The sequence below is a fragment of the Amblyraja radiata genome, chromosome 22, assembly GCF_010909765.2.
Source record: "Amblyraja radiata isolate CabotCenter1 chromosome 22, sAmbRad1.1.pri, whole genome shotgun sequence".
In the NCBI taxonomy this organism is placed as follows: domain Eukaryota; kingdom Metazoa; phylum Chordata; class Chondrichthyes; order Rajiformes; family Rajidae; genus Amblyraja; species Amblyraja radiata.
Genome location: NC_045977.1, coordinates 21,088,631 through 21,100,906, shown reverse-complemented (window position 1 = coordinate 21,100,906; position 12,276 = coordinate 21,088,631). Strand labels below are relative to the sequence as shown.

Sequence of the window (12,276 nt, the reverse complement as noted above, 5' to 3'; positions counted from 1 at the left end):
AGGTGGGGGCAAGCCCATTGAGGGCTTTGTAGACATGGAGGAGAATCTTGAAGTTTATACGGAACCGCACAGGGAGCCAGTGGAGAGAGGCCAGGATCGGGGTGATGTGGTCCCTTTTTCCGGTGCCCGTCAGGAGTCTCGCTGCAGCGTTTTGGACCAGTTGCAGGCGGGACAGGGAAGATTGGCTGATGCCAGTGTAAAGGGAGTTGCAGTAATCTAGGCGGGAGGAGATGAATGTGTGGATGATCTTTTCCAGGTCATCAAACTGGAGGATTTTTTTTATTTTAGCCATCGTCCGAAGCTGAAAGAAGCTAGCTTTTACCACGGAGTGAAAGGTTTCTCAAGCAGCGGAACTTTTCCTCACAAAATAAAATGTTGTACGTTTAGTTACCTGTAGAGTTTTGTGGGGTAACTGAACCCCGGTAGAAAGTTGATCCATCCCTGGCAATTCCCCACACCTGGTAGTGTCCTCCGACTGAGATAGACACGAATGGCTGGTCTGTACCAATATGCAGCCATGAAGTTCCCTGCAAGGAACATTTGGATGCTGTCTCAATTTGTTACATGTTAAAGGCAACATCTGAAGAAGGTCCCGAACCGAAACAACACCTATCCTTTATCTCGAGAGATGCTGCCTGACCCGCTGACATACTCCAGCATTTAGTGTTCATTTTTGGTATAAATCAGCATCTGCAGTTCTCTTTTTAATTATATAATGAGAGAACGAGGGGGAGGCAGTGGGAGAAAGGAGAGAAGAGGGCGGGAAAAGGTGAGGGGGAGAGCCAAAAGAAAGCTAGAGAAGTTGGGGTTGGTGATTGAGAAGATGTAGGTGTGGGAGAGGATGGGGCGAAGCGATGGAGGGCCTGTTTCCGCACTGTATCTCTAAAGTCTAAAGTTTAAACCAGTGTGAATGGGTGATCAATGGTCAGCGTGAGCTTGGCGGATCAAAGGGCCTGTTTCTGTGCTGCATCTGTCAATCAGTGAATCGATACCTATTCCTTGATCAACATTAAAGATTAGATTCCTGGATAATTATCACACTGATGTGGACGGGAGGTTGCTAGCAATAAACTGACTGCTGCATTTCCTATGTTACAAAACACTTTGGGGCACATTTCACGTGCTCTATCAAATGCCCTGAAACCATGAAACATGCTGCACAAACACAAGTGCAGAGTGTGCAGGCCAATGCGTCTCTTGCCGTAAAGCCTACACAAGACTCGTTCAATTCAAAAAGTAAAGGTTTCGGAAAGTTGGTCCAAATCAGGGAGGAGCTGATGAGCAAGTGAAGGAATAAGTTACAGTGAGATAGGTGGGGGTGATTGACTGATGGGCACGCTCTGATAGCTGGCAAAGACTGGACAGGCCAAATAACCTTCTGTGTGGTAAGATAATATTAGTCAGAGTCACACAGTAGAGAAACAGGCCCTTTGGCCCAACTTGCCCATGCTGACCAAGATGCCCATCTATGCTAATCCCACCTGCTCGTGTTTGGCCCATATCCCTCCAAAGCTTTCCTATCCATGTACTTGTCTAAATGTGGTGTAAATGCTGTTATGCTACCTGCCTATTACTTCCTCTGGCAGCTCGTTCCATATATCCACCACCATCTGTGTGAAAAAGCTACCCCTCAGGTTCCTGTTAAATCTTTCCCCTTAAACCTGTGTTTTAAGTATCAGCACAGTCGCGCAGCAGAGTTGTTGCCTTACAGCGCCCGAGCTCCGGGTTCGATCGTAAGGGTGCTGTCTGTATAGAGTGTGTACGTTCTCCCCGTGACCTGCATGGGTTTTCCCCACACTCCAAAGGCAGGTTTAAAGGTAAATTGGCTTTGGTAAAATGGTAAGTTGTAGGATAGTGTTAATGTGTGGGGTTCGCTGGTCGACGTGGACTTGGTGGGCCGATGGGCCTGTTTCCACACTGTATCTTTAAACAAAAACTAAACTAAATCAGTTAATAGCATTGCTGACCAGCACTTCAATTACTCCAAAAAAGGTTTATTGTTGGGGATGTCACATATACGAAGTCTGCTTGAAGCGTGCATCCTTACCATGGCATTTTGCTTTGTTACTCCCGTCCTACACAAGACATCCCCTTTGCTGCTAATAGCCCACAAGGCGACTTGGTCACTCGTGCCCCGAGGCACAGATGGAATCAGCGAGAGGTCCCGCAGAGCTATCGGTTCAACCTCGAACCATGGACCCGTCGTGACAGTTTTGCACTTTCTGGAGAGTCAAAGTACAATTAATCATCTCAAATGAGGAAAGCCACAATGTGGTCATCACAGAGGGTAAGCCAATAGTTTCCCCTCTCTCTCACTGCCGTGTTTGATTCAAAGATTATCATAATCAATTAAAAAATCTGATGATAAATCATCAACCAGAACTAATGATAGACATAGAATACTGCACAGGAACAGGCCCTTCAGCCCACCGTATCTGTGCTGAACATGATACCAAGACCAACTTATCTGCCTGCACGTGATCCATATCCTTGCATATCCATGTGCCTCTCCAAAAGTCTCTTAAACGCTACTATTGTATCCACTTCCACCACCACCCCGGCAGCACGTTCCAGGCACTCACCCTCTATTTTAAAAAACTGGCCCCGCTATATCTACTTTAAACTTTGCCCCTCTCACCTTTAAGCCATGCCCTCTAGTATTTGCTTTTTCCATTCTGGGAAAAAGGTTCTGAGTGTCTACCCTATCTACGCCTCTCATAATTCTATAAACTTCTGTCAGGTCTCCCTGCAACCTTCGGCGTCCCCGAGAAAACAATTCAAGTCTGTCCAACCATTCCCTGTAGCTAATACACACTAATCCAGGCAGCATTTTGTTAATAGCCGAGTATTTCCAGCATATTTTATTAACACAAGCACCCCTTTACCTTGCCCATCGTCTCCGCCTCACAAAGTCTTTCATGGTCTTGTATCCATGGTACGAGCTGAAATAGCCAATATTCGTTGTCAGTACTCATATTAGCTTATGTACTTATTCAAACTTATTTTGCATAGCTGCCACAAGGCTTATAGACAAAATTGAAATTATGCTGTGAAAGGAAAATTGGATGACACTTTTAAACATTTATTTTAGAGAATATAGAGAGATACAGCACGGCAACATGCTCATCGGCTCAATTTGTCCATGCTGACCAAAATACCTCATCCAGGCTAGTCCGACTTCCCACGTTTGGCCCATATCCTTCTAAACCTTTCTTGTTCCATGTACTTGTCCTTTCAATGTCAGGGAATGTTGCCAACTGGCCCGCTCCAGACTGCAGGAGTACGTGCTGAGGGACACACTAAAGCTTGGTGCAGCCAACGCCAAGGCTCTGTAGGGGAGGACCACAGTCTCTGGTCCTTCCGCTGCTGGACATTGAGGGGCAGAGTCCGGTGGGGACACCCCTCAAACAAGGGAAGGGATATTACCCCAGGGGACTTTATGAGTGGCAAGAATGTTTTGTTTAAATACAGATGCGTATTCTAATGAGTATGAAAACTATTCAATGTATAGACACTGAAGAGGTTCTGCAGAGTTTTGGTTTTGTATAAAAATAGACATAACGTGCTGGAGTAACTCAGCAGTTCAGCCGACAGCATCGCTGGAAAACATGAATAGGTGACATTTCGGTTTGGGACCCTTCTTCAGACTGATTGTTTTGTATATATTTGTTCTGAATAAAGTTCATTTTTAAAATGAACTTTATTCAGAACAAATATATACAAAACAAGTGTCTTAATTGTTGTTATTGCACCTGCCCAACAACTGCCTTTGGCAGTTCATTCCATATACGCACGGCCCTTTGAGAGGAAAAAATTGCCCCTTAGGTTCCTATTAAATCTTTTCCCTCTCCCTAAACCTATGACCTCTGGTTCTCAATTCCCCTACCTACTCCCATATCCGATAATATTCTAACATGGTGGGGATAGACAATAGACAATAGACAATAGACAATAGGTGCAGGAGTAGACCATTCGGCCCTTCGAGCCAGCACCGCCATTCAATGTGATCATGGCTGATCATCCACAATCAGTACCCCGTTCCTTCCTTCTCCCCATATCTCCTGACTCCGCTATCTTTAAGAGCTCTATCTCTCTCTTGAAAGCATCCAGAGAACCGGCCTCCACCGCCTTCTGAGGAAGAGAATTCCAGACTCACAACCATCTGTGTGAAAATGTTTTTCCTTATCTCCGTTCTAAATGGCTTACCCCTTATTCGTAAACTGTGGCCCCTGGTTCTGGATTCCCCCAACATCGGGAACATGTTTCCTGCCTCTAGCGTGTGTGTCCAAACTCTAGACAATCTTATATGTTTCAATAAGATTCCCTCTCATCCTTCTAAATTCCAGTGTATACAAGCCCAGCTGCTCCATTCTATCAACATATGAGTGGATCGGATTGGCTTTACTAAGATGAATAGATGAGGACATGGCAAATGAGTCATTTACTTTGGTGGAAAGAAAAAACATTTGTGTATGTTGAAAATGGTTCTCCATTTGTAGCTGTTGTTCAGAAGAGACTGGTTGTACTTGTACATGATTCACTGAAGTCAATGTGTAGATACAGCAAACAATTGGGAATGCAAATCAGATGTCGTTTTTTATTACAAAAGAATCAAAGGTCAAGGGGAAAAGCAGCTTGGTGCAATTATATAGGGCCTGGATGAGGCAACAGCTGGAAAAATGTACACATCTCTGGTCTCCCAACAAAAAGCTCATACTTGCAACGGTGGAACGCACAAGATGAGCCAGAATCAAAGAAGTACAGAGTTTGTACGTTCTCCCTGTGATTGCGTGGGTCTTCTCCGGTGCTTGGGTCTCCCCCCCCACTTGGATTGAACAGATCAGCAGCTGGTATTTTTCTATGTTGGATGACATAGTGACAAAGCTGGTAGTTGACGCCTCACAGCACTAGAAACCCAGGTTCTGTCCTGGCCTTGAGTACTGTCTGTGTAGAGTTTGCACGTTCTCCATTTGACTGCGTGTTGTTTCCTCCAGGTGCTCCGGTTTCCTCCCAAATCCCAAAGGCGTGCAGGTTTGTAGGTTAACTGGCCTCTGCGAATTATCCCAGGTGTGCAGGAAGTGGATGAGAAAGTGTGATAACATAGAACTAGTGTTAACGTGCGTCGATGGTCAGCGTGGTGGGAGGGCATGTTTTCATGTTGTATCTCTAAAGCAAATATGGTAACCCCAATATATTAACCAGAGATTAATGACAAAACTGCCCCGGACAGTTTGGCCAAGACAGAGGAATGACAAACAAAGATCTAATTGAACCAAATTAGCAATAGAAATACATTCAAACAACGAGAAAGGAGTCTCTCGGATCTGCACTATAAGAATAGCTTCTTCCCTGCTCTCGAACAGACCTCTCATAAACCAAGGATGTACTCCTGATCCCCCAATCTACCTTGTTGAGGCCCTTGTACGTTAAAAAAAAATCTGCACTTCTCTGTAGCTGTAACACTATATTCTGCACTCTGCTTCATTCTCTTTTTGTACCACCTATTACACTCACTGATGGTACAACGCACTCCTGCACGGTATGGCCTCACCCACTGATGGTACGAATGTACTCCTGCACTGTACGACTCCACTCACGGTGGTCTCTAGTCACCTACTGTCTGACTGTACTTACATATGGTCTGATTGCACTTACTCTACGATTTGCCTGTATGGCATGCAGATCAAAGTTTCCCACTTTATATATGACAATAATAAACCAATAGCAAAACCACAGCTGGTTCTTTGCAAGTTAAGAAATACAAAGCATATAAAAGATTTGTTTTAATTCTAACAGCTGATAACGTCAAGTACTTACGCAGGGAAGTCAGCTGCGAACTGCCACCCGTTGCGATCAGTCCCGCCAGGTGCATGGAAATCGATGTACCAGTCAGTCACCTGGCAATGGAACGAAACACAGGATTTCTCCATGGCTTCAGGGAAATAATTGGACAAAACACCTTGAAGAGGTACTCGGGGCATCAGGTAAGTTGGGACATTTTTTCAGCATGATGAAAAATGTCCACGAGTAAAAGAAATAGCCCCGAGTACCTACGGCTGGCATAACGAGCCGCTATGATATATCCACGGACTCCTACGGCCGCGTTATGAACATTCTGCGAGTTTAAAAACTCGAGAGAATTTGTGAATAACTCAGGAGAATTTGTGAATAACTCGGGAAAGTGGGACAGGCCCTATAGCATTCAAGGTTTTAGCCACAAGGAATCGATCTGACTTAGATATACAATAGAGAAGTTAGAAGAGTCTGAAGAATGATCCCGACTCAAAATGTCACCAGTCCATGTGCTCCAAAGATGCTGCACGACCCACTGAGTTGCTCCAGCACTTTGTGTTTTTTTCATGCAAAAGAAGGTTTCACCAAACAAAAAAAGTGCTGGAGCAACTCAGTGAGTCAGGCAGCATCTCTGGAAAACATGGATAGGTGACGTTAAAGGGCAGGAGCCTTCTTTAGACTGATTGTGCTGGGGGAGAAAGCAGGAAGAGAGGTGGGGGCAGGACACAGCCTGGCACGTGATAGGTGACACAAGTCAGGGAAGGGGGGGTTATTGGCAGATGGGTGGACAAAGGCCAGACATAAAAAGCCAAAAAGCTGGGAGATAAGATGTGTAAAATGTGACGCAAGAGGAAGGGATATAGGTGAGCTTCACAATATTGCTCTTTTAAAAAAAATTCACCTATTTCCAAAATATTCACATATTGAATTATATATTGAAAAACATCAAGACTGTCAAATATTTTAACTAAATATCAAATTACTTATTACAATCCTGATCCTGGATACAATCAATCCCCCACAGTGCTCAGCAGTAGCTGGAACTCCTCCATGGTGCCAGTGGACACCGCGTGCTATTTTTCAAGGGACATCCGGGCACCGGCGTAATCCCAGGCAGTCGGCTCGGGCAGAGTCCTCGTCTGCCTGGCGCCGTGACCCACAAATGGTCAGCTTGTCCAGGACGAGGGACAAACCAACCAGGACAACCTCCGATCTGCCCACTCCCCTCCACACTGGGCGACAATATTGCTCTTGTAGTTTCCTGCTCTCTGCTGCCACCATTTGTCACTTGTCACGAATGACAGAATAATTATACAAAGTGCTGGAGGAACTCAGGTAGCATCTATGGAGTAAATGGATAGGTGACGTTTTGGGTTGGGACTCTTTTAATGTTAAATAATATCCTAAAGTCCATCACAGAAGCATTATTAATCAAATTTAACAATTAACTACCTCCTCTGGCAGCTTGTTCTATAATGCAGTATAATGTGGATAAATGTGAGGTTATCCACTTTGGTGGCAAAAACAGGAAAGTAGATTATTATCTGAATGGTGGCCGATTAGGAAAGGGGGAGATGCAACGAGACCTGGGTGTCATGGTACACCAGTCATTAAATGTAGGCATGCAGGTGCAGCAGGCAGTGAAGAAGGCGAATGGTATGTTAGCATTCATAGCAAAAGGATTTGAGTATAGGAGCAGGGAGGTTCTACTGCAGTTGTACAGGGTCTTGGTGAGACCACACCTGGAGTATTGCGTACAGTTTTGGTCTCCTAATCTGAGGAAAGACATTCTTGCCATAGAGGGAGTACAGAGAAGGTTCACCAGACTGATTCCTGGGATGTCAGGACTTTCATATGAAGAAAGACTGGATAGACTCGGTTTGTACTCGCTAGAATTTAGAAGATTGAGGGGGGATCTTATAGAAACTTACAAAATTCTTAAGGGGTTGGACAGGCTAGATGCAGGAAGATTGTTCCCGATGTTGGGGAAGTCCAGAACAAGGGGTCACAGTTTAAGGATAAGGGGGAAATCTTTTAGGACCGAGATGAGGAAAACTTTTTTCACACAGAGAGTGGTGAATCTCTGGAATTCTCTCCCGCAGAAGGTAGTTGAGGCCAGTTCATTGGCTATATTTAAGAGGGAGTTAGATGTGGCCCTTGTGACTAAAGGGATCAGGGGGTATGGAGAGAAGGCAGGTAAAGGATACTGAGTTGGATGATCAGCCATGATCATATTGAATGGCGGTGCAGGCTCGAAGGGCCGAATGGCCTACTCCTGCACCTATTTTCTATGTTTCTATGTTTACCCACCAAAGTTGCCCCTCCGATTCCTATTGAATTTTTCCCCTCTCACCTTAAACTTATGTTGTTTGTTTTTTGATTCCCCTACCATGGGTAAAAGACTCTGTGCATTCACCTAATCTATCCCTCTCGGAATTTTATATACCTCTACAAGATCACCCCTCAACCTCCTGCCGGCCAAGGAATAAAGTTCCAGCCTGCTCAACCTCCCTATATAGCATGGGTGGTGGAGGCAGATACGATAGTGGGGTTTAAGAGGTTTTTAGATAGGGACTTTTTGATAGGAAAGGATTACAGGGATATGGGCCAAATGTGGGCAGGTGGGACTAGTGTAGATGGGGCATCTTGGTCTGACTCATGCATTGTGACTCATGCTGGAATGGATCATGTGCAAGCAGATGACATTAGTTCCTCATGGCATGATGGTCAACTCAGGCATTGTGGACTAAAGGGCATGATCTTGTTCTGTACCCTTCTGTGTTCTAATGGTCTATTTCTATGTTCTGACTTTACTATGTTCTCTTCCGGTCAGACCCTTATCTCCCCTCTCCCATCAGGCAAGAGGTACAGAAGTGTGAAACTGCATACCTACCAGATTCAGGGACATTTTCTACCCAGCTCTTATCAGGCAACTGAACCATTCTATCAATAACTAATAATAATAATAATAATAATATCTTTTATTGTCATTGCACGTCAGTGCAACGAGATTTAGTATGCAGCTCCAACCGATGAAAAAGAAAAGTAAAATAAATAAATAAGCTGTGTGTCGTGACCATCCGAGGGAGACAGTCCAGGGGGGGTGGGGGGCACTCAGCAGGGCCGGTTCAGAGCTGCTATAGCTCTTGAAATAAAGCTGTTTCTGAGTCTGGAGGTACGGGCGTAGAAGGCCTTGTAACGTCTGCCGGAGGGAAGTAGTTCGAACAGTCCGTTACAGGGGTGTGATGAGTCTTTATGGATGCTGACGGCCTTCCTGAGGCACCGTGTGTGGTAGATGCCCTCCAAGGCTGGTAGCTCTGTCCCAATGATCCTCTGCGCTCTGTGGACGACGCGCTGAAGAGCTCTCCTCTCCGCCTCCATGCAGCTGAGATACCACACAGAGATGCCATACGTTAATATGCTCTCTGTGGTGCAGCGGTAGAACGTTGTCAGCAGCTGTTGGGGCAGACCAGTCTTTTTTAATGTCCTCAGGAAGAACAGTCGTTGTTGTGCCTTCTTGACCAGCGCAGCGGTGTTGGTGGACCATGTGAGGTCCTCTGAAATGTGAGTGCCCAGAAACTTAAAGCTGGACACGCTCTCCACACTTTCCCCGTAAATGGAGATTGGGGCGTATTCTCCATTATGGGACCTCCTGAAGTCAATAATCAGCTCCTTGGTCTTGGAGGTGTTTAGTGACAAGTTGTTACGTGTGCACCAGTCCGCCAGGTTCTGCACCTCCGCCCTGTATTTTGTTTCATAACCGTTGGTGATCAGCCCAATCACTGTTGTGTCATCTGCAAACTAGAGAGTGGTCCTGACCTAGGATCTACATCATTGGAGACCCTCCGACTATCTTTAATCAGACTTTATATTACACTAAACGTTATTCAATTTATCCTGTATCTGTACATTGTGGACGGATTGATTGTAATCATGAGCAGTCTTTCCGCTGACTGGATAGCACGCAACGAAAAAGCTTTTCACTGTGCCTCGCCATGTGTGACAATAAACTAAATTAAATGACTGTTTAGAAAGGAACTGCAGATGCTGGTTTATAAACACAAATTGCTTGAGTAACACAGTGGGTCAGGCATCATCTCTGGAGAAAAGGGATCGATAATGTTTCGGGTCGGGACCTTTCTTCAGACTAAATGGCTTATACTTTAACGGAAGGGTACTGAAGCACTCTTACCCATGTCCATTGTGAAGGAGGCTTTGTGTGTGCCTTGGTGCACTCTTGCAGACCTGATGCATCGCTCCACATGTACCTGTCAGTCGGCAGGCCTCTGAAAAAGAAGAGCACTGTGACCTTGGGTGTCAGGGTGGGTTGTCTGAACATTACAACACCTCATCCTCAGCAGCCTCTCATAGCCGCGTCCTAAAACTTTGCCTCACATACAAAGTACAGCAGAGCAACAGGCTATTGCGCTCCCAGCCTCTCCCGGTCAGTGCCTTTCTCTTTTATTTAAATAGTAAGAGTCATACAGCGTGGAAACAGGCCCTTCGGCCCAACTTGCCCATGCTGACCAACAAGTCCCATCTATGCTAGTCCCACATCCATCTAACCTATCATATCCATGTAATATATTCTCCCTATGCATGCTTATCTAGCATCCACTGAAAGTCATCTTAGCTATTCATCTCCGGTATTCAGTAGAAGCCAGTTTTATATTCTCACAAAACACAAAGTGCTGGCATAACTGAGTGGTCCAGACAGCATCTGTAGAGGGAATGGATAGGTGACATTTCGGGTCGGGACCCATCTTCAGAATAGACTGCTACTCTAGAACTTTGCATTTTGCTTGAGGTTACTCCAGCACTTTGTTTTGGTCGAGGTTACTCCAGAACTCTGCAGTTCCTTGTGTCTCTCATATTCCCACCACACTCCATATAAAGAGGTTCCCCCTGAATTCTATATCTTGTATTTATGCTTTCCTAATTTTGGTTATTCTGACCAGCGAGTTCAAATTTATGAATAAGATGCTGTAACAATTGTATTCATTCATGGGATGTGGCTTTGCTGATGAGCACATGATTTAGCTTCTGTTCCTAAAGGTTCTGTGAACTGGATGGTTCATTTCAGAAGGGAGGTGAGAATCAATCACATTCAAGATTCAAGATTCAAGAGAATTTATTGTCATGTGTCCCAGATAGGACAATGAAATTCTTGCTCTGCTTCAGCACAACAGAATATGGTAGGTATGACTACAGAACAGATCAGTGTGTCCATATACCATTATATAAATATATACACACATGAATAAATAAACAGATAAAGTGCAAATAAACAGATAATGGGCTATTAATGCTCAGAGTTTTGTTTGAGTTGAGTTTAATAGCCTGATGGCTGTGGAGAAGTGGCTATTCCTGAACATTGGTGCTGAACTGTTCAGGAAAGCAGATTGCTTGTAACAAAAAGTGAACCCCAAGAGTATTTAAACAAGAATAATAATAAATCGGGCTAATTCATGGTCATCAGTAATGAAAATCGTTTTGAAATAATTATTTATAGTAAAATATCATAGTATATTATGACAAGACGTTGGTGAGGCCACATTTATAGTGTTGTGTTCAGTTTTGGGCACCGTGTTATAGGACAGATGTTATAGGACACCATGTTATATGACATGTGAGTGGGTAGATGCATGGCAGATGCAGTTTAATGTGGATAAATGTGAGGTTATCCACAAAGTTATCCACTTTGGTAGCAAAACCAGAAAGGCAGATTATTATCTAAATTGGTATCAAGTTGGGAAAAGGGGAAGTACAACGGGATCTGGGGATCCTTGTTCATCAGTCAATGAAAGTAAGCATGCAGGTACAGCAGGCAGTGAAGAAAGCGAATGGCATGTTGGCCTTCATACCGCAAGAACAGGAGTACGGAGGATGCCATCTCAACGGCACTTCACTCCGCCCTCTCCCACCTCGACAACAGAGACACTTACGTAAGAATGCTGTTCATCGATTACAGCTCAGCATTCAACACCATTATACCATCAAAACTGATCACCAAACTCGGTAACCTGGGCATCGACCCCTCCCTCTGCAACTGGATACTGGGCTTTCTAACCAACAGACCCCAGTCTGTTAGGTTAGACAAGCACACCTCTTCAACCCTCACCCTGAACACCGGCGTTCCACAGGGCTGTGTGCTGAGCCCCCTCCTCTACTCCCTCTTCACCTATGACTGCACACCTGTACATGGTACTAACACCATCATCAAGTATGCAGATGATACAACGGTGATTGGCCTCATCAGCAACAACGATGAGTCGGCCTACAGGGAGGAGGTCCAGCACTTAGCAGCATGGTGCGCTGACAACAACCTGGCCCTTAACTCCAAGAAGACCAAGGAGCTCATTGTAGACTTCAGGAAGTCCAGGGGCGGCACGCACACCCCCATCCACATTAACGGGACGGAGGTGGAACGTGTTTCTAGCTTCAGGTTCCTGGGAGTCAACATCTCCGATGACCTCTCTTGGA

At 45.0% G+C, this 12,276-nt stretch overlaps 1 protein-coding gene across 1 annotated transcript in view; it reads right to left on the bottom strand.

The window, feature by feature from the left end:
* The window catches only part of tecpr1 (tectonin beta-propeller repeat containing 1), a 64,624-nt gene that overhangs the window by 14,295 nt on the left and 38,053 nt on the right, over positions 1–12,276 (bottom strand). The window contains exons 17-21 of the mRNA XM_033040559.1: positions 9,986–10,079; positions 5,818–5,897; positions 2,886–2,942; positions 2,048–2,222; positions 392–527 (exon numbers count right to left, since the gene is read on the bottom strand). Of these exons, the coding sequence (XP_032896450.1) occupies positions 392–527; positions 2,048–2,222; positions 2,886–2,942; positions 5,818–5,897; positions 9,986–10,079 (542 nt within the window). The remainder of the gene's footprint in view (positions 1–391; positions 528–2,047; positions 2,223–2,885; positions 2,943–5,817; positions 5,898–9,985; positions 10,080–12,276) is intronic.